Source organism: Medicago truncatula, chromosome 8, assembly GCF_003473485.1.
Source record: "Medicago truncatula cultivar Jemalong A17 chromosome 8, MtrunA17r5.0-ANR, whole genome shotgun sequence".
Taxonomy (NCBI): domain Eukaryota; kingdom Viridiplantae; phylum Streptophyta; class Magnoliopsida; order Fabales; family Fabaceae; genus Medicago; species Medicago truncatula.
The window spans coordinates 26,069,644-26,094,095 of record NC_053049.1 but is presented as its reverse complement, the minus strand read 5'-3'; the positions used below and the strand labels follow the sequence as shown (position 1 = coordinate 26,094,095).

General features: G+C 32.4%; 1 protein-coding gene across 2 annotated transcripts in view; it reads left to right on the top strand.

Annotated features, from left to right (window-relative positions):
* LOC25502686 (amino acid transporter AVT1I) overlaps window positions 1-24,452 on the top strand; it is a 49,658-nt gene that overhangs the window by 22,953 nt on the left and 2,253 nt on the right. The window contains exon 1 of one of the 2 annotated variants that reach the window (XM_024772748.2): window positions 23,565-23,807. The exons of the other annotated variant lie outside the window; for it this stretch is intronic. Coding sequence (XP_024628516.1) covers window positions 23,705-23,807 — 103 coding nt within the window. The 5' untranslated portion in view covers window positions 23,565-23,704. Of the gene's footprint in view, window positions 1-23,564; window positions 23,808-24,452 lie in introns of those variants that run through there. 2 annotated transcript variants of the gene reach the window in all.

Below are 24,452 nucleotides of genomic sequence, written 5' to 3'. Positions count from 1 at the left end.
TGAGTTCAACCGAGTATCCGCAATTGGTCTCTCCCGTTTTTGGTCTTGCAAAATGTGAAATCGTATCTTACCCTTTGAAACCACTATTGGAAAACACATTAACCATCGATAAACCTGTTAAACCCGTTATCTTCAGCTCGAGATGTCAGATAATGATTCTAGGTTCGTGCAATGGGTTGCTATGCTTGCATGAAGACTCTCACTTCAGATTATGGAATCCTTCTCTCAAATTGGAATCCAAAAGATCTCCAACCATTGTTTGTTTTAATCATTATGAAGTCACGTTTCGTGGTTTTGGCTATGATATAGTTAATGACAGGTACACAGTGCTGGTAGTTGTGAATAATCGATATAATTCTAAGGAAATTGTGACCATAATTTATACCTTTGGTGAAAATTCTTGGACAACAGTTCAAAATTTTCCATATGATCATGAATACAATTCTAACAATTGGCTTGGAAAATTTGTGAGTGGCACGATTAATTGGATCGTTAATAAAGATCGTAATTCTACTAATCAAGAGGTGATTGTTTCTTTTGATCTTGATAAGAAGACTTATGGAGAAATATTGCTGCCCGAGTATGACGGGGACAATGTTTGCAATCCCATGTTGCATGTTTTGACTAATTGCATTTGTGTGTCTTTTGATCACCCTAAGGAAGCTCATTGGGTTGTGTGGATGATGAAAAAGAACAGCGTTGTTGAGTCATGGACAAAACTGAAAATCATCCCTCAAAATAAGTTAACTCTTCAGACAATGGTGTTATTCTCGTAACACCTAAGAATGGTAAACTTGTTGTGTATAGCTTGGATAATAATGGGAGGTTGAATTATCGGAAGATTTTGGGAAAGGCTTCGATGGATCCTCATATTTACCATGAGAGTCTAATATCACCACAACGATAAATCATATAATTATCAGGGATTGAAGTCACTGCTTCAACTAATGTTTTAATCTCTTTATTCTACCGAGAAAGTATGTTTATATTGTCTTGTTGTGTATAGTTTTCAGGGAACTGTTTGTGTATTTGTTTAAATTCAGTATGCTAAATTTGTTTGAAGTTTCTTTTGAATAAGCTATTTTATATTTGGAATTTTGGTATATAAAATTTGGTTTACCAGTATTTTTATTTATAATATTTTTGAATTATTAAATTAGTTGGGTTTAGGTCAAAAATATTTATGGGCTTGAGAAAAAGCTTTTTGGGCCTTGCAGTATAAAATTTATTTAGATTAATTCACTAATAAAACACTTCAATTAGTAATACACCTATAAAAAAAATACACTTTAAAAAAAATACACTTTGATTTATGGATCGGATGGATTATCCATCCATTAAAATCTAATAATGGATAAATTGGATGGACGTTATTCTAATTGGATGGATTAGATGGTTTTTTTTAAGAAAAAAAAATAGTGGATTGTAATGCATGGACTAATAGACCTTTTTTGATCCATTCATTAAGATCCAAATTCATATCCATCCAATCCATCCATTTTGCCACCCCTACCTGCAACAATATTGAATAAATAGCTAAAACCATATATTAAATATCAAAAGATTACATAATAGCTTGTTTGAATACCTCAAAACCATAAGAGTAGATATAGCTACATATGTCTATGATAGCTTTGCAAAGGATGAGGAAGAAATGAAGATTCAATGACAAGATCCATGATGTCTCAACAAATCTTGGCTTGAATCTACTTCTAACTACATTGATTTATGTTTCTCTCTCTAGAAAAGCTCTAGTCTCTCAAAAAACCAGAAAAATGTAAATAAAACAGTAATCGAATGGTTGGAAAGAGAAGAGAAAACTATTTATATGGGCTGAAAATGTGCATCTCGCTTAAGCGAAGTACATCTCACTTAAGCGAAATACCTGGGAATCCTGACCTGACCAATGAGGTCATGCCATGTGGACCACATCCCCTGAAGTTTGTTGAATCTCGCGTGAGCGACCTGGAAGCGAACTGAAAGCGAGTCTTGAAGTTGCTTTATGGAACTTTCTTGCTTAAGTGAAATGATCTCGCTCAAGCGAAATGATCTCGCTTAAGCGACTTGGCTTCATTCTTTGATACTTTGCTTGCACGAACTGGAAGCGAGATGGAAAGTGAAATTCCATTTGCTCTCTGACTTAATCTCGCGTAAGCGAGTGTATCTCACACAAGCGAGATGTTGATTTCCATGAGTGAGTTGAGAAGCAAGGTGGCTGCGAGATTCCATGCTGCTCCCTAGAACTATCTCGCTTAAGCGAGTTCTGCTTGACTTGGAACCTTATTTATTGGTCCTTGCTTGCCATTCCTGCACAAGTTGAGTAGTGTAAGGCATCGAAAGCATAAATGGTCAAATTACAACAAATGATTGCTTTTCCTTATATAACTTACAAAACAAGTCACTAAAATGCCTATTTTAACACATGAAAGATAATACTTTTGAGCACTTATCAGTCATCACAGGAGGAACGTTGGACATCTCCATGGGAAGCATGAAGAGGAAATTCGAAGAGCTCATGAGCGTCAACTTGCTGGTCCCCTCCAACCACCTTTGGCGTTCTACGACTCCGAACTATGATGAGTCATTTATTGACTATTTTAATATGCTTTTTAGTTTAGTTTTATTTAGATTTTATTTGATTTTATATTAGTATTATTTCCTTTTTAGGATAGTTTACTTGAAATTGCATTTTATTATATTTCAGGAAAGAATAGTCGATGGATTGAATCTTGGAGCAAAAGAAAGGGACTTGGAGCCGATTGGATGCAAAAATATGAAGATTGAGAGACAAAAATATGTCTCCCACAAGTCAGAAGCTTCGCACGGCCCGTGCTAGCCTTGGCACGGCTGTGCCACCCTCCAGAGTGCCTTTTGCTGCTTTTGCTTAGATTTTAAGCTACTCTATTTTTAGCCCAAATGTAATAGCTTAGATTTTAAGTCGATCGAATGCTATAAATAGAGTAGCCATCCACCACAAATATTCATCTTTACTTGGAATTCAATAAGTGACAATTGCTGTTCTAATTAAACTTCTTTTCTTTTCCTTTATTTTCTTGTCATTACTTTTATGCTTTCTCTCTTCTCCCCCATGTCTACGATGAACATGAGTGAGTAGACTTCTCCTTGTCTTGGGATTGTTGGATAAGTCTAAATGACATAATCCTAATCAAACCAAGCTCTAAGCCTTAATCTTATGCAACCCTAATTTCTTATCTGAATTCACCGTCTTAACATGGATCAACCATTGTCAAATTGTGGAAACGAAAGTGGAGGGTTTGATAATTGTTTATCCATCATTCCAAATATCAATTCATAAAACGAAAGTGGAGCTTTGATATTCGAACAAGTGAATTCATACAAGGATTGCAAAGTCAGCGAAATAGGCTTTGCAATCTTTGAGACATATAGTTTCGATCTTCAAGGGAACTAATAACAATCAAGTCAGCGAAATAGGCTTGGTTGTTAGAGGAACCAAAATCTAATAGTAATCAAGTCAGCGAAATAGGCTTGGTTGCTAGAGGAACATAAGAGAAACTGTCTTGAGAAATTAAGTCTAACATAACATTATAAGCTTATAGTTTTGGTTTAAGAAGGACTTGTCATTTAGAGGAAACCAACGATCCCAAGGCTCTTTTTATTATTATCTTTCAAAACGCTTGAAAACCCCCAACTTACAATTCTCTTCTCTCTTCTAATCATCTCTAAAGATTAATTAAATTGAACTACTCCCTGTCGGAACGATACTCTTTTATACTACTTCGGTAAGACCGTGCACTTGCGGTTTTATCTCATCAAACTACCTGGTGGAGCTTCAAATTCTGTCATTCCTTTGCTCGTGCGAGCATCGATGGCCAACGTAGATGTCCGACGATTCCTTATTGACACAGGGGCCTCATGCAACATCATGTACACCAGCCTGTTCAAAACACTGCAGCTTACGGAGAAAAACCTTTCCCCGTATGTTGTAAATGAACTCTACGGCTTCAACGGTTCGTCCACTCAACCATGGGGATATGTGTAACGCCCTCTTTGAAATATTTGTTTTATTTATTTATTTATTTGAGTTTAGAGTCTGTTCTTCTAGAATTAATTAACTTATTTGATAAGTGATATTTTGTTATGTGTTGATATATATATTAGTAGCCTATATTTGTTTATTTAATTATTTTAATGAGATAGAGTCGAATTATATGATTTATTTGATTACGTGGTATGTTGATATTTTATTAAGTGGTTTTATTTTATTATTTATTAGAATATGATTAAATAATAGAATAAGTAGACTTGGGGGGCTGAATTAGAAATTAAAGAAGTTTAGCGGGCTTAAGTAGAATTAAGAGAAGTGGTTAGTGATATAAAAGAGGAGAAATTAGGTTAGAATAGTTTTTACGTGAAAAAAAGTATTTGGGAGAAAACAAAGAGAAGAGAAGAGTCAGAGAATTAGAAGTCTGTAGAACCTTGCTGTCAATCAATCTAAGGTAAGGGTGGGACTAACATTCAATAATCTTGAGTCTATGATTCTGAAAATTATATTTAACATGTTGTAGGTTTAGTTTTTGAGAATTTGAGAATTAGGGTTAAGAGTGATGATTTTGAATGAAAGTGAAGTTGAATAATATAGGTTGTTTTTTATGATTTTTCTTTTCATCTCTGCCCCGAATTTGAAATGAAATATGGTATTGATAGGTCCAGAATTGGTCTTAGGTGTAAACACGAAAGTTATAGGTATGGATGTTAGCTTTCTAATGTCGTTGGTCTGACGTCAAAACGATTTATAAAACTTGAGTTATGGTCAAATTACTGCACGTAGGTCATAGTGAATTTTTATGAATTTCAGCACAACTTTGTCCGAATTTGAAATGAAAACTGGTATTGATTGGTACATAATTGGTCTTAGGTGTAAACACAAAAGTTGTAGGTATGGATGTTAGCTTTCTAATGTCGTTGGTTTGACTTCAAAACAATTTATAGAACTTGAGTTATGGTCAAATTACTGCAGTAGGTCACAGTGAATAATTGAATATGATTGATGAATTAGTATATGTATGTATATGTTTGTGAATACGATATTGTTCATGATTGATGAAGTGTTATATGAATGTATATCTTTATAAGTATGATGTTGTTTATGATTGATGAATTAGTATATGTATGTATATGTTTGTGAATACGATATTGTCCATGATTGATGAAGTGTTATATGTATATATGATGTTTTAAGATGTTGATTTACTTTGATGATTAATGTGAGAATATTTATATATTGTGAAAGATGTTGATATGAAGTTGTAATGGTTGTATTAGATGATTATTGTTGATGTTCACTTGATGTAAATTATTTGATGGTGTTGCATTGTTGATGTTATGTATTAATATCATTAAGATGCTAATGTTGGTTTAAGTTGTTTAAGTTGTAAGATGTTGATCCAAATTATTGGAGTCATAAGAGATGTCTAAATTGTTAAGTTGTTAAGATGTTGAGTCCATTGCATACTCATTTACGTTGGGTGAGGGCTTGATGCTCTGTAATATATATTTATACATAATATGTGAAGGGAGAGGGCTTGATGCTCTGTGATCCTATTTACACTCAATATGTTGGGGGCTTGATGCCCTGGTTGGTACCACATGCATGATTAAGAAGTTGAAGTTGCGTTGTCGTTGTCGTTAAGTTGTCATTTGTCAATGAGTTGTTAATAAAGAACTAAGTGAAGTATTAATATTTATTAATTGTTGTTGTTTAAGTTATTATGAGATGATAAATATGTGTTGTTATATTATTACGAGATGATGAATTTGTTGTTGTTTAAGTTATTATGAGATGATAAATATGTGTTGTTATATTATGACGAGATGATGAATATGTTGTTGTTTAAATTATTATGAGATGATAAATATGTGTTGTTATATTATGACGAGATGATGAATATGTTGTTGTTAAGTTATTATGAGATGATGAATATGTGTTGTTATATTATGACGAGATGATGAATATGTTGTTATATTATTATGAGATGACGAATATGTGTTGTTATATTATGATGAGATGATGAATATGTTGTTATATTATTATAAGATGATGAATATGTGTTGTTGTATTATTATAAGATGATGAATATGTGTTGTTTATATCATTATAAGATGATGATTATGTTGTGTTGTATATGATTATTATTATTAAGTGATGATTATGTTGTGTGGTTTAAGTTATTATGAGATGATGATTATGTTGTGTGTTAAAGATGATATTTATGATGTGATGATCTATGTTGGTTATGATTTGGTTATTATGTGCTGTGCTATATGACGAAGTTTATAATGTGATGAATATGAAGTTAATGATAATTAGAAGTTGGTTGAGTTATTAAGAATCATTACATAAATGATTATTATTACTAATAGATGAAGTTATTTATGTTGTTAAATATAATTAATGAATTATATGCTTGATATTATTGTTTTGTGAAATCTCACCCCTTCTACTTGGAAATGTTGCTCTTTGTATGAGTAACTTGCAGGTGATCGAGTTTAAGTTGATGTTAGACTGCTGTCGTTAGTGAATTATCTCTCATGTGTGTCTTTATGTGCTCTGATATGTAACGGGATGGGAACTTTGTTGCATGCTTTTCTATTCCTTACGTATTGCTTATGAATTTACATGATTAAGTTGTTAAATGGATTTTTATGAGATACTTTGATGAGGCCTTCGTGCCAAAATTATTTTAGATGTTCGAATAAATTCCGCTGCGAAGTATTAAATATTATGTTATTGAATTTTGAAGGATAATTAGTTAATTATTCCGTTTATGATTTTAAGAAAAGAAGTGTGACATTCCGTTTATGTGAATTACTCTGATTAATTAAATGAAATTTTTACGTTGGGAAAACGGGGTGTTACAATATGTAGAGCTGCTGATCACCTTCGGCGAAAAGGAGGCCAAAAACAACAATAAATATCCCATTCCTGGTAATCGACTACCCTTCTCTCTATAACTGCATTATAGGGAGAACCGGACTCGCCCAACTGGACGCCGCATGTTCAACCGCTCATTGTTGGGATAAAACCGCAAGTGCACGATTCTATCGAAGTAGTAATAAAAAAGTATCGTTCCGACAGGGAGTTGTTAAATTCAGTTAACTTTTGTTGATGATTAGAAGAGAATTAAGTTGCAAACTGGGGGTTTTCAAACGGTTGAAAGATAATATAATAAAAAGAGCCTTGGGATCATTGGTTCGTCATGGTGACAAATCCTTCACAAACCAAACTATTAAACCTAGAACCTTATGTTAGACCTAACTTCTAAAGACAGATTCTCTTATGTTCCTCTAGCAATCAACCATATTTCGCTGACTTGATTACTATTAGATTTTGGTTCATCTAGCAACCAAGCCTATTTCGCTGACTTGATTACTACTAGAATCCTTGAAGTTCGAAACTTATATGTCTCAAAGATTGCAAAGACTATTTCGCTACCTTTACAACCTTGGTCTAAATTCACTTGTTCCAATATCAAAGCTCCACTTTCGTTTTATGCATTGATATTTGAGATGATGGATTAACAATTATCAAACCCTCCACTTTCATTTCCACGGTTTGATAATGGTTAATTCATGTTAAAACGGTGAATTTAGATTAGAGATTAGGGTTACATAAGATTAGGGTTAAAGCTTGGTTTGATTAGGATTATGGCATTAGACTTATCCAACAATCCCAAGACAAGAGAAGTCTACTCACTCATGTTTATCATAGACATGGAGAAGGAGAAAAACATGAAAGTAAATAACAAGAAAGTGAAGGAAAAGAAAAGAACTTTTATTAAGAAAGACAATTGTCACTTATTGAATTCAAAGAATAAAAGATGAATATTTGTGATGGCTAGCTACTCTATTTATAGTTTACATTCGACTTAGAATCTAAGCAATTACATGACTAGAATGTTCCACAAGAAAATGCGGGCTTTTTGGTAAAACTAAAATAGAGTAGCTTAAAATCTAAGCAAAAGCAGCAAACGGCAGTCCTAGGAGATGGCACGGCCGTGCCAATGTTAGCACGGGCCGTGCCAAGCTTATGACTTGGGGGAGACATATTTTTGTGTCCGAATCTTCGTATTTTTGCCCGAATCAGCTCTAAACCCCTTTCTTTTGCTCCGAGATTCAATCCATCATATATTTCTTCCTGAAATATAATAATATGCAATTTGAAGTAAAATAGTTATAAAAGGAAATAATATTAAAATAAAATAAACTTAAATCTAATTAAAACGAAACTAAATATTATACTAAAATAGATAATTAATGACTCATCAAACTCCCCCACACTTGAATCTTTGCTTGTCCACAAGCAAAAGGCATAAACATAGTAGCAATAAACGAGATTAATATATGACAATTCAATTGAAAACTTATGTCTCCTCAAAGGCTTTAATTTCAAGCGTACACTGATCACAAACTCAAGCATTTCTTGTAATCTTTATTCAACCCAATACAATCCAAATCCTAAACACCACGTTCGGCAAAGTTACTTGCGTCACACCCCTTTCCCACAAGGGGGGTGCACGGAGAAAACGAGACTGGTTCAAACGAACCACAATGTCTCTCTGCACGTTCCCGCAATAAACTCTCTGGCGGTTACACTTTCCACGATTTCGTAACCGCCAAAGTCAAGTGTGCCATTACAACGGCTCTGCAACCCTCCACCTATATTATAACTAGGGGACTCATAGCAGTCCCCAATGTAGAATCTATCTCTTCCTCTAAACCTTCACTCTCTAATCTCTACTTACTTGAGTGTCAGAGTGCCTGCAGGTACACACCCCCATCTGCTCCAAGAAGCATTTTGGCGCATTTCACCACCACTCAAACCACTGCATTTAAAACGACGACAGTCACCTTCTTATCAGGTACGATCAATTTGTTTTAACATGTATTACATTTAAATAATTTTGTTCAATAAAATTAAAACAGATTGTTTATATAGTATAGGTTGTTCCTTTTTTAAAGAAGATATTGTTCTGATTGCAGTGTAATTATTTTTATTTTAATGAATTTTTATTTAAATTAAAATAATAATTTAAAAAGGGTAAACTAGTAAACACAATAATGTAAATGAATTCCTTCTTTCCATAAAATAAAAATTTTAAATGAAAGGTATAATCAGAAGAAAAAATGTTACTCTAAAACTATATACCTCTTTTTTCTTTTGTGGTGATTGGGGTTCGAACCCAGACCTTGCATATATTATATATGCATTGTCCTTACCAACTAAGTTAAGCTCACGAGGAGAAACTATATACCTCTTTATATGTAGGTTATTGATGCAAAGTTGAAAAATTAGTTAAATAGTACTATAATTGGAAGAAAAAATATTTACTATTTTTTTTTTTTTACAAAGTATATACTATTTCTTTGTTGCCTCAACTTGTGCTTGAAAAATAATCATCCCTAAGATTTTTGTTGACCATTTAGACCGGCTAATTAAAAGACTGTCTTTCGTAAGAAAAAAAATATTAAAAAATATGAAACTAATCTCCATTTGTATAGTCGATTATAATTAAGTTAATTTCACCTATTCGCAACAATGAATTGTACAGAAATCATATGTAAGATGTCACTTTAAGGATAAGAATTTAACATTACAACTTTTAGAAACTAATCATTGGTATAACTTTAGTCAATAGTGTATAATTCCCTTCCCCAATTTCTTTTATGTTCGGTATGAATCGAATCAAATTTCACGCACAAACTTAGCAAAACCCATTAATTTCTAATAAACAAGTTCCACTAAATGTTCCACTCCAAAAAAAAAAAAAATATCCAGTGAATGTTTGTACTTAATTTAATATTCACGTGATGATATACACATTTTCTAAGATTCTGCAGTCCAAGCTAAATGATCTTACTTAATTTAATATTTAAAAAGCATAGTCTATATATCCACGTGATGATATACACATTTTCTGTTGATTTATTTATATACCGTCCCCCGACACCATGAATTAATCAAAATTATTCAAGGGATGCTTTGATGCTGATCATCGTGGAAGTTAAGTGTAGATTAAAGTACTTTTGATGCATAAAAAACATATGCAAATAATTTGGATTGTCATGAAAGAATTAGAATAACGTTAAATTAATGAACCAATCGTAAGTTAATTTAATATGATTTTACCCTTAATTTAGGCAAGACAAGACAATGGTGTTGCCAACAAATGACGCACGAATAGTGGTTAAGTTCTTGAAGAAAAACATATTTAGTTGTTTCGTAGTAACCAACGTACAAATTAGTGATGGAGGAACACATTTCTACAACCAACGTACAAATTTAGTTGTTTCGAAGTACCCACGGGAGTAAGCAATGGTTGAAATTAATATGGCTAGCGTTTCTCCACGGATAGAGGGCAACGAGATAGGATCATTAGTTGACGGAGTGCCACGTAACGCCGGTGCGAAAGAGGGTTTTGCAGTCTGCACAGGTGCAGCCATCTGAGCAGAAGAAACATTGTGTGTCGGGACAGTTGCAGCCGCAATACTATTGCTGGGTGGAATCGCAGCAGGGGTGGAAGGAGGAGCAAGCTCCGTGATCGTTGTCGTGCACGATCAAAAATAAGTATTTTAAAACAAGTAGTACAAGGTAGTTAACCTTGGTCTTCTCTCGAGGATTTTTTATTTAACAATTACCAATAACAAGAACAGCAGCTATGAATTCAAAAATATAAATTGGGGGGTTTTGTTTGCTTCACGGAACAACTTGCAAATTAGGAGAAATTCAATTAATAAAAAGCAATCAATCCATTGGTTTTAGGCATACTACGTTTATTCCTTCTATCATGGGTTCTTGATAAAGATTCATTCACATGTCAAAGGCCTGATTGATTATAAAACTAAGTAAACAAGCCATAATTAATTTTATACAAATTCCATTCGATTAAGCATCAGAATGTGTTCAACTAACCATGAGAGTGAACAAGCGTCACTTAGAACACAGTTAATATCATAATAACAGAATTCAATCAATCTTATATGATAAGCGCCATAAGGTATATCAATTTCTATTCAAACTGATTTATACAAGCAATAAAACAACTCAAATAATCTCAATGGTGCAAAACCGAAACAGATTGAGTAAGCATCAATATAATTGAATTTGCATCAATAGAATCGAAATTGAGTAGGCATCAAATCGAATTAAAGAGACATGAAATTGATATCGACAGCAATTGACATGTAAAAAAAATTAGCATTAGAATCCAAACCTCAAGAATTCATAAACAAAGCACCCTTACACCAATGGATCAATTTAGGGTTTAGGCTTCCATCACAAAAAGTTTGCACACAGGTTTTGATAATACGGCTGAATGAATAAAAGATGATGTTCTGGCTGTTTCAGCCTTATTTATAGGTCTAAACATTAACCTAATTCATAAAACCGAGTTACAGCAATAGTTGGGGAAAAAGTTGGCTACTCGACCCATTTACGGTTAAAACCATTTGACCCAAACTCGTAGTCAGCACAACTGCTTTAGAGAATGAAATTTTTTATCATGAGGACGTCCAAACTGGGCTTCGTGCTCAACATGAAAGTTGTAGATATTTTCCTTAGCTTTCCAACGCCTATATTTACGCCTCAAACGGATAACCAAAGCTCGAGTTATGCCCTGCGCAATGAAAGGTGTCAAATTACTAATTATTCAAAAAATAAGTAGCGAAAATAAAATAAATGTAAAACTAAACTAAACTTAGAAAACACATTAAAAACACTAAAAATAAAGGGACAAATCATAGAATTTCCATAGCATAAGATAGAAGAAAGTACATTAAAAATGCACTGATCACTCCGCCTGCCAGTCAAACATGACCAAGCAAGCAGAACGATGATGCAGCTAGGGAACAACTGAGTCAGACAGGACGGAGAACGGTGCAGAAGAGGTGGTGCAATTGGGAATCGCGGCTAAACCCTAGGAGAGCTCATGGCGACAAAATTTTAACAAATATCAATCAAAAAATTTAGAGCTTATATATAAGGTGAGAATTTAGAAAAGTTGTTTTCAAATATGAACTTCACAATGATTGGACTTAATATTGGAAGTAAAAGTGGTTTTGTGTTAATCACTGCTTTGATAATATTGCCATCAACTTGGTTGAGAAGTTTAGGAGTTTTGGTCTACATATCTGTTGGTGGGATAATGACTTCTTTTGTTTGGGTAGTTTCAACATAATTCTATAATTTAGATAGTTTCATTTCAATGCTCCTTTTAAATTAATTTAACCAAAAAAAATATATAATAATTTTTTTTTTCCACCTAATATGCACCTTTCAAAAATAGGTCCAACCATGGACCTTTTAGTTCAACTTGCTGTATTAGGTAATGCAACCGGTTGATCAAATAATAAAATTAAAATAGAAAAATGCTACCCTTTTTCTTTGCTTGTTACAAGAGAATGCCCTTTATTGTGCCTCCATTTCCATGGTCACCATCCCTTTGTAATTCCCCAACATGCACACATTTTTAATTTGCAAGTTAAAGTGAATTAAGGAATGCAATGGAAATAGTGCTACATGGTAAGGAATAGTGTAGTACAACAAATGGGTATGAACAGTCTCTTCAAATTAGATCTGATTTCTTCAAAAAAGGGTATTGACAGTTTATTGTTTCCAACATGTCTGATTTAAGAACTTGTAAGTTTTAATTAGATCTGATTTACTAAGTTTTCGGTAAAAATAAAACAAATGAGCATTTAACAGTTAAAAATTGTGAAAAAATGAATTAATTTTGACGGTAAATAAACCCACCGATGACTGAAGAATGGAAGACGGTGGAGAAACTGCATTTCTTTTGTTTTGTTTTTTACTTCAGTTTTTTGGGAGAGCAAAGAAACTGAATAATATATAATATGTTGCATATTATTAATTAATTAATAGTTAATTAAACATAAAAACAGGTTTATCACAATCAAGAAAGCTACTTGGAAGGATTACGTGAAGATGATATAGCACGTGGAGAAGAAGCAGATAAAAAGAGTATAGCGAAAAAAATTAAAAAAAATTGTAACAGGCTATGGCAAGTTAAGTTGGAGAGGTCCATGTTTGGACCTTTAAAAAAGAGGTCCATATTAGAGGGACCCAAAATATAATTAATCATTTGAATTATCATATAATCGATTTTTTTTAAATATATTTTTGGGGGAAAATGAAAATTGATGGAAGGGAACGAAATATTTAAATTTTTAAGAAAGGAAACTTCCTTAAAAACCGTGCTCAGATTGTTTCCTATATAAATCACACACTACTACACATATCCTCATTCAATTATTTCAACATAAATTCATTTTCTTCTTTCCCTTCTTTTTCTTCTTTCTACTCTTCTTCCAACAACAATTTTTCTTGTTTTTTATCTTTCTACTACTTCTTCCAACAACAATTCTTCTTTCTACTTATTCTTCCAACAACAAATAATTTAACAGCAATTTTTCTTCTTTCTACTTCTTCCAACAACAAATAATTTAACAACAATTTTTTTTCTTTTTCTTCTTTCTACTTCTTCTTCCAACAACAAATTCTCTTCATTTTCAACAAAATTTTTAATCTTCTTCAACAACAATCTATTATCATTTTTTCCACGTAATATTTCTTCTTCCTACTTCTTCTTTCATCAACAATTTCATAAATATATTTATTTCTCTTTATCGTACTTTTCTTTTTATTCAATATTTACTTTTTTGCAAAAATAAACAATTAGCAATTATTTTTTCCATTATTTTCTTGTTCAAAATGTTTTATTCAAATTAAAATTTGTTTAATTTTTTTTTTTGAAAGAAAGATTGTTTAATGAAAAAGGACTTTTAGTGTGTGTGTGTGTATATATATATATATAAATCATTTTTTTAAAATTGTTAAAATTTATATTTTTTCAAATATTTAGATTTTTTTCAAATCTTTGCCTCAAAAGATTTACCCCAATTTTCTTCATTACAAAAAATGGTTCAAGTTATTAATTTAATCACTTGGATATGGAGTGAGCTTGTATGCAACATAAAAGTTATTTATTTTAATCATTACAATACTACTATAAAACCAAAAGTTAATATTTATCCATGGATTATAGTAGTATTGATATTCCTTCATCTCCTCTTTCACATTTGTTAAGGATAAGAAAAGAAATATATAAATTTTCAAGTTCGAGGGGCATTTTGCACACAAGTGCAAAATTTCGGGAGGGGGGGGGGGGGGGGGGGGGGGGTGGCGTGTATTTGCAAAACGTCATGTTGACTAACAGAAGAATTTGACGGAGGGGGTAAATTGATTAACGTTGTGCAATTTTAGGGGGGTAATTGAAGTTTTGTTAATTTTACGGGGGTAACTCACGAAACTTACAATTTCAGGGGGGTAATTGCCTATTTATTCCCTTTTTATTCAATATTTCAACAACAATTTTTCTTGCTTTTCATCTTTCTACTACTTCTTCCAACAACAAATAATTTAACAGCAATTTTTCTTCTTTCTACTTCTTCCAAGAAATTTAACAGTATCTATAATATGTTGAATCTGATTTACCTCATCCACTGCCATACGAACCTTCCTATCTCCATCCCCAAAAATTGTGTTATTCCAATGCCTAAACAGTTGTTTCATGTGTTTGAGCTTAGCTTGCAACCGAGCCATTCCATGCCCTCTAGTATTCTTAGACCAATTTTCCGCAACAATTCTCCGGCAATCCTCATGTTCTGTCCAAGTTTTAAAAAATTTGTAAGTCCTTGAACGTTGCGAAGTACAAAAATCAATAGACATAAGCAAAGGGTGATGATCCGATTGATGGCGCACTAAAGCAGCACAAGTGGAACTACGCCAAAAATTGATCCATTCTTCATTACAAATTCCCCTATCAAGACGGAGAGCAACATTATCTGAGCCCAACCTACCATTGGACCAAGTAAAAAAAGCATCCAAAGTATGAAGGTGATGTAAAAGATTAGCATTCAACTAATTTATAAAATCAATACAAGACAAAGGAGGAGGAGGCCGACAACCACGCTTCTCATGAGCACCCAAAACCGCGTTAAAATCACCAATGAATAGCCAAGGACCATGGAAGCACCCTTTCAAACTAGTCATATCAGCCCAAAGCTGACGTCACTTTAAATATAAAGTGCTTGCATAAACGGCGGCAATATAAACAGTAGATTGCTGACAAGAAATTTCCAAGGCAATACACTGATCAGAAATAAACATCACAGTTGCATTAATCTCACTGCCCCAAAGAGCCCAAAGATTAGGTTGCAAATTCTCTCTACTATTTACAAAATATTTAGAAACCCCAATACTATCCCAATACCATGGAGGAACACTCTCAAAAGCAATCATCGGTTCCGCCACAAAAATTAACAATGGTTTATGAATTGTAAAGCAATTTTGGTATCGACATTGCCAATACCTCGGACATTTCAATATAACATAATCATTGGGAAGATGGAGGATGACCACCCTTCACACGGGTTTAATAAGGCTTTGCCAATGACTTGATTTTTAAGACTTTGGTTCTGCGACTTTGAAAGCACTTGAGTGAAGCCTTCATCAGCCATTAGTTGGTCATATTCGTGTATACTGGCCCATAAATCAAGATCATTTTGTATGTTCCTGATGTTGTGTACTTCTGGCTGAACAGACGGAACCTGAAGTGATAAATTTGCCTCTACATCATCAGTGTTATTGTTTGTTGCGTGTTGGACCTGTTCGAAATCTGCAGCAGTTGAGCCTTGCTCATTTCCACGATCAACCATGCCTATATTCTCATCAGCAGATATTTCTTCCAACACATGAAGTGAGGTGCTAGGAAGCCATTCTGTCCGGTTGGTAGTAACATATGATTGAGCCTCAAATGTGTAAGTAACTTCAAACTCTTCATTCACAGAATTCTGAGGCACTGCCATTTGTGTTGTGTCATGCGCTATGTTTGTCTTTGTATCTTTATTTGTCATGTCAGTTGCCATATCCTTGCCATCTGTATTTTGCGTGACTGCCAATTCATGTGGTTATGTGCTTGTATCATGCTGCCGTACAGGAACAGTATCATCATTGCCAACAATACAATCTCAGGGATAAAGACATCCTATTGAGCACTATCCATGGATGCAAACGCCTTTGAGGACCTAATGCCCTCCGGATTATCCTTCGGTTTCCAGGCTTGTTTTGGTTGTTGCGAATGAACCGGTTGCTTACCGTTATCAATTGTTTTCTTTCCAACGTTTGTTGGCTACTCATGTGTTTCCACTCTTCGGGGGTGTTACCGACGGCATGAATTAATATTGTGACCAATACTATGTCAAGGCGTGCAAAAATCCAGAAGACCCTCGTATTCAATAGCAATGGGAAAAGCAAAACCCTCCCGTTCGACCATCACCTCGTAATAAACCTTCTTTGAAAAGTCCAAATCAACCAGGATTCGTGCGTAGTGTCCATACAATATGTTCCTTGTGACATTATCAATCAGTAACGGTGTCCCCACTGCGCCCACAATTTCATACAGTGTCATCTCCATCGAATACTCTTGCGGGAGTTCCCATAGTCGAATTCATACTTGCGTGTGAGTTTGTCTTTGAGTATGCAGGTCGAAATCCTTAGTCCATTCGAAAAGTCTGAGCAGCCCCGGTTTCAAGCTTACAGTGCCAGCTACCCAAACCGTGTGCATGTCTTCTGCGATGCAAAAAAGAATTCGTAAAAACCTCGACCAAGGGATAGCATATGCCATGGTCCTTTGATTTTCCATACTTTCTGTAGTTTGGCGGTGATATCTTTGGTTGCATATGGTTTGTCGCATTTGTTCAATACCAAACGACCACGGAGGTTAATTTTACAATAATCTAAACCACAGGAGTAAACAGTGGTTGAAATTGATATGGCTAGCGTTTCTCCACAGATAGAGGGAAACGAGATAGAATCAGTAGTTGACGGAGTACCACGTAACACCTGTGCAAAAGAGGATTTTGCAGTCTACACAGGCGCAACCATCTAAGCAGAAGAAACATTGTGTGTCAGGACAGTTGCAGCTGCAATACTATTGCTGGGTGGTATCACAGCAAGGGTGGAAGGAGGAGCAAGCTCCTCCTGCCAGTCAAACATGACCAGGCAAGCAGAACGATGATGTAGCTAGGGCACAACTGAGTCGAACAGGACGGAGAACGATGCAGAAGAGGTGGAGCAATTGGGAATCACGGCTAAATCCTAGGAGAGCACAGAGCGACAAAATTTAAACAAATATCAATAAAAAAATGTAGAGCTTCTTATATTATAAGGTGACAATTTAGAAAAGTTGTTTCCAAATATGAACTTCACAATGATTCGACTTAATATTGGAAGTAAAAGTAGTTTTGTGTTAATCACTGCTTTAATAATATTGCTATCAACTTGGTTGAGAATTTTGGGAGCTTTGGTCTACATATCTGTTGGTGGGATAGTGACTTCTGTTGTTTTGATTGGTTGTGTTGTTTGGGTAGTTTCAACATAATTCTATAATTTAGATAGTTTCATTTCAATGCTCCTTTTATATTAATTTAACCTAAAAAAAAAAAAATATTAATTTTTTGTTTTTTTTTCCCAAAATATAGAAAATAAATAATCATTTCAATTATCATATAATGAATTTTTTAAAAATATGTTTTGGGGGGAAAATGAAAATTGGTGGAAGGGAATGAAATATTCAAATTTTTAGGGGGAAATGTTTCTTAGGAAACTTCCTCAGAAACCGTGCTCAGATTATTCCCTGTATAAATCACACACTACTATACATATTCTCATTCAATTATTTCAACATAAATTCATTTTCTTCTTTCCCTTCTTTTTTCTCTTCTTTTTCTTCTTCCTACTCTTCTTCCAACAACAATTTTTCTTGTTTTTCATCTTTCTACTACTTCTTCCAACAACAATTCTTCTTCCTACTTATTCTTCCAAGAACGAGTAATTTAATAGCAATTTTTCTTCTTTCTACTTCTTCCAACAACAAATAATTTCACAACAATTTTTTTTCTTTTTCTTCTTTCTACTTCTTCTTCCAACAACAAATTCTCTTCATTTTCAACAAAACTTTTAATCTTCTTCAACAACAATCTATTATCATTTTTTCCACATAAAATTTCTTCTTCCTACTTCTTTCATCAACAATTTCATAAAAATATTTATTTCTCTTTATCATACTTTTCTTTTTATTCAATATTTACTTTTTTGCAAAAATAAACAATTAGCAATTATTTTTTCCATTATTTTCTTGTTCAAAATGTTTTATTCAAATGAAAATTTGTTTAATTTTTTTTTGAAAGAAAGATTGTTTAATGAAAAAGGACTTTTAGTATATATATATATCATTTTTTTTTAAATTGTTAAAATTTATATTTTTTCAAATTTTTGGAATTATTTGGCATTTTTTTTTTTAGTTTAGTTACCGACGAAAATTTCGTCGGAAACGAATTCTAATTTTTTTATTTTTTATCGCATTTTTTGAATTTTCATTTTTTGCGCCAATATTTTTTTTTCAAAATTTTCGAATTTTGAATTTCAAATATCGTATTATACTTATTAGATAAGTATATTTATACTTACTTTTTCATTATCCAAATTATACCCTTAAACAATTTTTTCTATAATAAAGATCGTGGTTTTTTATAAGGAAATTAAGATCGTTGTTGGTGTCACTAAAAAATTAATTTAGATTATATTTTTGTTATATTGTTGGTGTCATCAATACTATATATATTGTCCTTGTGAGCGTAACTCAGTTGGTATGGACAATGCATAAAATATGCAAGGTCTGGTGTTCAAACCTCTGTCACCACAAAAAAAAAAAAAAAAACTACCCCTTGTTCTCGTGAGCTTAGGTCAGTTGGTATGGATAATGTATAATGTCTGCAAGGTCCGGGGTTCAAACCCCGACCACCACAAAAAAAAAAAAAAAAAAACTACCCCTCTCAGCTCTTTAGGGCTGGATTTTTCTTTTCAAAAATACCCTCAATTTTAAATACAAACAACACATGTAAGAAATTGATAAGAATAAATTTAAATATTAAAAAAATGTAACAAACACGATATAAATATATATTTGTGTGGTTTTTTTCCTTTATCATTTAAAAAGTGTAACAAACAACTAGATGAATGTCCTCGTGAGCTTAGCTCAGTTAGTTGGAACAATGCATAAAATATGCAAGGTCCGGGGTTCAAACCCCGACCACTACCAAAATACAACTAGATATACTTACTTTTTCATTATCTCAATTATATCCTTAAACAATTTTTCTATAATAAATATCGTTCTTGGTGTCACAAAAAAAAAAATTAGATTATATTTTTTGTTATATTGTTGGTGTCATTGAAATAAATAATCATGATTAGTTTGGTTTGTTATAACTTGAAAGCAACAAACATTTATATTTTTAGTTTTAATCCAAATCAAAATTTTATAAAAAAAATTACCGTTAATAATTTTCATATGTTAGCGCAATAAAATGACGGACACGTGAGTTCCCGTCTTTTCGCTAGTGTGTGCATATATATATATATATGGGTTAGGATCAAATGACACCATGGTGTCAAAATTAGTTTGACATCAAATCTCATCCATTCATTTCATTTAATCCAAAGGTTTAAAACTATCACCAAATTAATTAATATACACCATATACTCTCTATCACCTAATTAAGAAGCATATCTATCATCATTAATTTATAATCAAACATTCCATTTTTATTTCCCCAAATTTATTTGTTCCTCTTTTTTATTTCTCCAAATTTATAAATTTTCCCAGATTTCTATATTCATACTCAAACTTTTTTTCTAAACTTTTTTATAAAATGAATGGTTAAACTAATATACCTATGGTTGTTTGAGTCATCATCACCATCAATGATATTTCTTTGTCTTTATCTCATATACTCATTTTTTTTAATAATTAATTAAATTGTATTAAAAAAAATAACAAACTCGACAAATGATTCTTGAATCGTTCATGCTAATTAGATTATTCTGTCACTCATAGGTCTAATTTTTTTAGAGGACTCGTTGTGTCTCATATTTAACTGAATTAAGATTTATCATGATTTTATAAAAATTATAAAGTTTGAGTTTGTGTTTATGGCCAAAAGAAAAAAATTAGGGGAAAATAAAAAGGGTTTGAATCTACCAAAAACAAGAAGGTATTGTTTGATTATGAATTAATAATGATAGATATGTTTCTTAATTAGGTGATAGAGAGTATTTGATGTATGTTAATTAATTTGGTGATAGTTTTAAGTCGTTGGATTAAATGAAATGAATGGATAAGATTTGGTGTCAAACTAATTTTGACACGTGTCATTTGATCCTATCCCTATATATATATATATATATATATATATATATATAGTCAGGATCTGTTGACACCAAATCACAACCATCCTTTGAAATTAATATAAAGGTTCATAATTATTTACTTAAACCTTATTGTGATCTCTCTTTAATTGGCTCCCATAATTAATGAGTGATTTTCTCTCTTTCATATCTCTTGTTGCCAAAAAATAAGTGATTATCCTTCATCTTCTTTTACTGATCAAGCATGTTTTCCTCACAACAAACCAAGTTCCATTTTTATTCATAACCTATTTCATTTTTTGACAAGATTCATAACCTATTTCATATCACCATCAATAAAAAATTAATTAATTCATTCATTCATTGAATTAAAAACTGGAATCCCATGCCAATAATGATGAAATATCATAATTCTTTCAATTATCTATTTCTGAATTAGTTTTTTTTTTTTTGACCAAATTTCTGAATTAGTTTTGTTATGTCAAGAACGTTATTTTTTTTTCCTTCCGAATCTCACTTCTATAATTGATTACCTCATATTGATGGTGAACAACTATTTCATATCACAAAATAAACAATATTACGTGCTTCAATGTTGATACACACATATAAACAATGAATTTTCCAGAACATGAACCTATAAATTTATACTATTGACATGGGTTTTTATTTGTCCAAAGAAATGGTGTAATTTTAATTTGTGGAAGTCGAGAAGGTTCCTCTCCAAATTTCACTTTTAGTAGTTGTTTACCTCATTCTCTTCAATAAGCTTCCTCTTTTGATTGAATTTAATATGTAAAAAGCAAATCGACATTAAAGGAGGGACAAGAGACATGGTAATCTGGAAACGTAATTACAGTAGCGTTAAAGGAAAGATCAATACAGTGTAAAAGGAGTCCACTCAAGTTATCACGTAGATAAATCGTAGCCGCTTGATTAAAAATTTAGACGGATAGGATTTGGTGGTGTCAACGGATCCTATCTCATATATATATATTGGAAGGAGAAGAGTCAAGAAATAAATCGTGCAGAACGTGGGGATAAAATGTAGATGAGTCTCGAAAGTGAATATTAGTAGATGAGTCTCGAAAGTGAATATTAATTTTCTTTTATTAAATGAAGGTGGATATTAATGGTGAATTAGGCGGGCTAATTGGAGCTTTTGAGGGTAAACTATAGTTGGTAGATTATTTATATATATATTGGAAGGAGAAGAGTCAATAAATAAATCGTGCAAAACGTGGAGAATATGAAATGTAAATGAGTCTTGAAAGTGAATATTAATTGTTTTTTGGAAATTAAGGTGGATATTAATGGTGAATTAGGCGGGCTAATTGGAGCTTTTTAGGGGGGGACTGTAGTTATTATTTTACTTTAATAAATAAAGGATGTATATTGGAAGGAGAAGAGTGGAGAAATAAATTGTGTAGAACGTGGGGAATATGAAATGTAGATGAGTCTTGAAATTGAATATCAATTGTTTTTTGAAAATGAAGGTGAATATTAATGGTGAATTAGACGCATGGGCGGTTCCACCGTGTAGCGATCCCGGGCGGTCGCCCGGGCTCGATCGATAATTTTTGCACATTAGACTCAACCAAAAAGCTCATTAACACATTTATAAAAAGAAAAATTTGGGCAATTTGAAAATTGTCACACGTAAATAGGTCTTGGAATTTTATTTGGCACACTATTGACAGTTTCATCTCTCTTATTTTAACGGGTTAATTGTTCAAATTGACTCTTTAATATACTTTATATTTGAAAAATGACCCAATAAAATACAAAATATATACTCTAACATTGTAACTTGAATTTTTTCTTATTTAATTTTGATCACCCTATAATATACGTGTAGTCTAAACATGTGACCTAAATGTTGAATTTTTTCACTATTTTTTTCTTACATGTTTAGCACGTTAAAATATAGCTTTACATAAAATTAAATTTCTTTGACCAGGGATAAATTAATTATGAATTTTTATTCCCTCATAATTATGAATTTCTTAAACAATTTATAATTAATTTGTATCTCGTTTAAAATTTACAAAATTTCATTGTGAATGTTTCTTATCATGTTCTAGTCATGCCTACAAAATTAGGGAACTAAATTTGACTTGTGAGTATACGCTTACGCGGAACAAAATTTCAATTTTGCACGTTTCAGTTGAAAAATCAAAATAAATTTAAACGATTTCGAAATGCTATGAAACTTTACAAATCCCTTTTATGTATTTTTATAGATGTCTTTGCAAATAATGAGCTCAAAATTTGATTTATAGATCGAGATTTCTGTTGTTTTGTTTTTTGAGCTTTTGACACTTTAAAAATTCATAATTAATTTGTCGTTTGTCGAAAATTTATAATTTTTTTGTTAAAGCCATATTTTAACGTTCTTAACTCGTCGCTGGAAAATCATGAAAAAATTCAATCTCTCAGTTGCTTTTTTGGACTTCGCGTATATTACAGGTTATAAATAATAAAAATCTCGAATTACATGGTCAGAATACATGTTATTTAATTACAGGGTCAATTTTCAGACTTCACGTATATTACGTGGTTAATTTAAATTAATAACCCTATTTTAAATTGTACTTTTGTTGATAAAATGATAAACTTCATTTATTTTGATTTTTTTTAGGTAAAAAAAAAAAATCGATTTATGACTGTTTATATATTATATCACATGTGAATTTACGATTAATTTTTCGCCCAGGCTCCATAAATTTCCTGGCTCCGCCACTGATTAGACGGGATAATTGGAGCTTTGGGTGGAAATTGTAGTTAGTAGATTATTTTGGGAAATAAAGGTGGATATTAATGGTGAATTAGGAGGGCTAATTGGAGCTTGGGAAACGAAGGTGGATATTAATGGTGAATTAGGAGGGCTAATTGGAGCTTTTGAGGGAAAATGTAGTTAGCAGATTATTTTACTTTAATAAATAAAGGATTATCGCTATGTGAATCACACTCAAAAATTCATTATATTCTATTATGTAATATATTTATAATAATAGTTGTCACACAATGATTAATTACTACAGCAAACAAAAATCCTATAATTACGTTTAATATGAGACTGACTATTAATAAAGATAAAAATGATGTTCATCACAAAAAGAGAAAATTAAGATACAGATGGTAATTATCTAATTAAAACACACCATGTCACTTTCTCATATTTTAAAGGAACTATTGTATCTTTGATTGAAGTGCATTGATGAATCATTTACTAAGAACCATTTTGTGGAATCTATACCACTTGTTTTAGACACATGGAATCTATACCACTTAACACTATATATTAACCAATTATTACATATAGTGTAGAGGCAACAACGGTTTTCTCATTCCCTAACTAATTATCTAGAGAGAAAATGGAGATAGAAAGGCAGCTCCAAGTTTCATCAAATTCAGGGCAGCACAAAGAAGGAACCTCTTTTATCAAAACTTGTTTCAATGGACTCAATGCCTTGGCAGGTATTACATTTTCTTTCTCAAACTCTTTTTTTTGAAAACTCGATATCCGGTCCAAGAACCGACTAATTCAAGGGGACCAATCTCACCGCCCACTTGTGGGGAGGCCCGTTTAAAGCCAGAGCAAGCTCTGTATGGACTTAGCCCACTGAAATTGACATTAGAGGAAATCGAACCTCAGACCTTTGGAGGAGCAAACTCCAAGATCCCAAGTCAACCACTAGATCAACCCCAAATAGGTTTTCTCAAACTCTTGTATGAAAAGTTAGTCATAATATGTGCTATTCGGAAAAAGGAATTATTTTTTTAAATTATATAACTAGTTAATGAAACATGTGTCGCAAGAACATTTATAAATGTGACGATATTAATTTTGATTCTTAAATGTGTAACGAGCATCCACAATAGTCCTGATGTATCAACAATTTAAAATAGTTTTTGATTGTGCACTTCTGTAGTTAAAGTAGTCTCTGACATTAAAATAGTCCTTTAGTGTTGACATTAACTTTTTTTCATATAAGGACTAAGTAAGCAGCTATAAGAACTGATATGACAATTAGTATGTATATTGAATGACTAATATGACAATATTAACGAAATATTTTAATATAAATGAATACTTTTACTAACATAGAGCACAAAGAATGA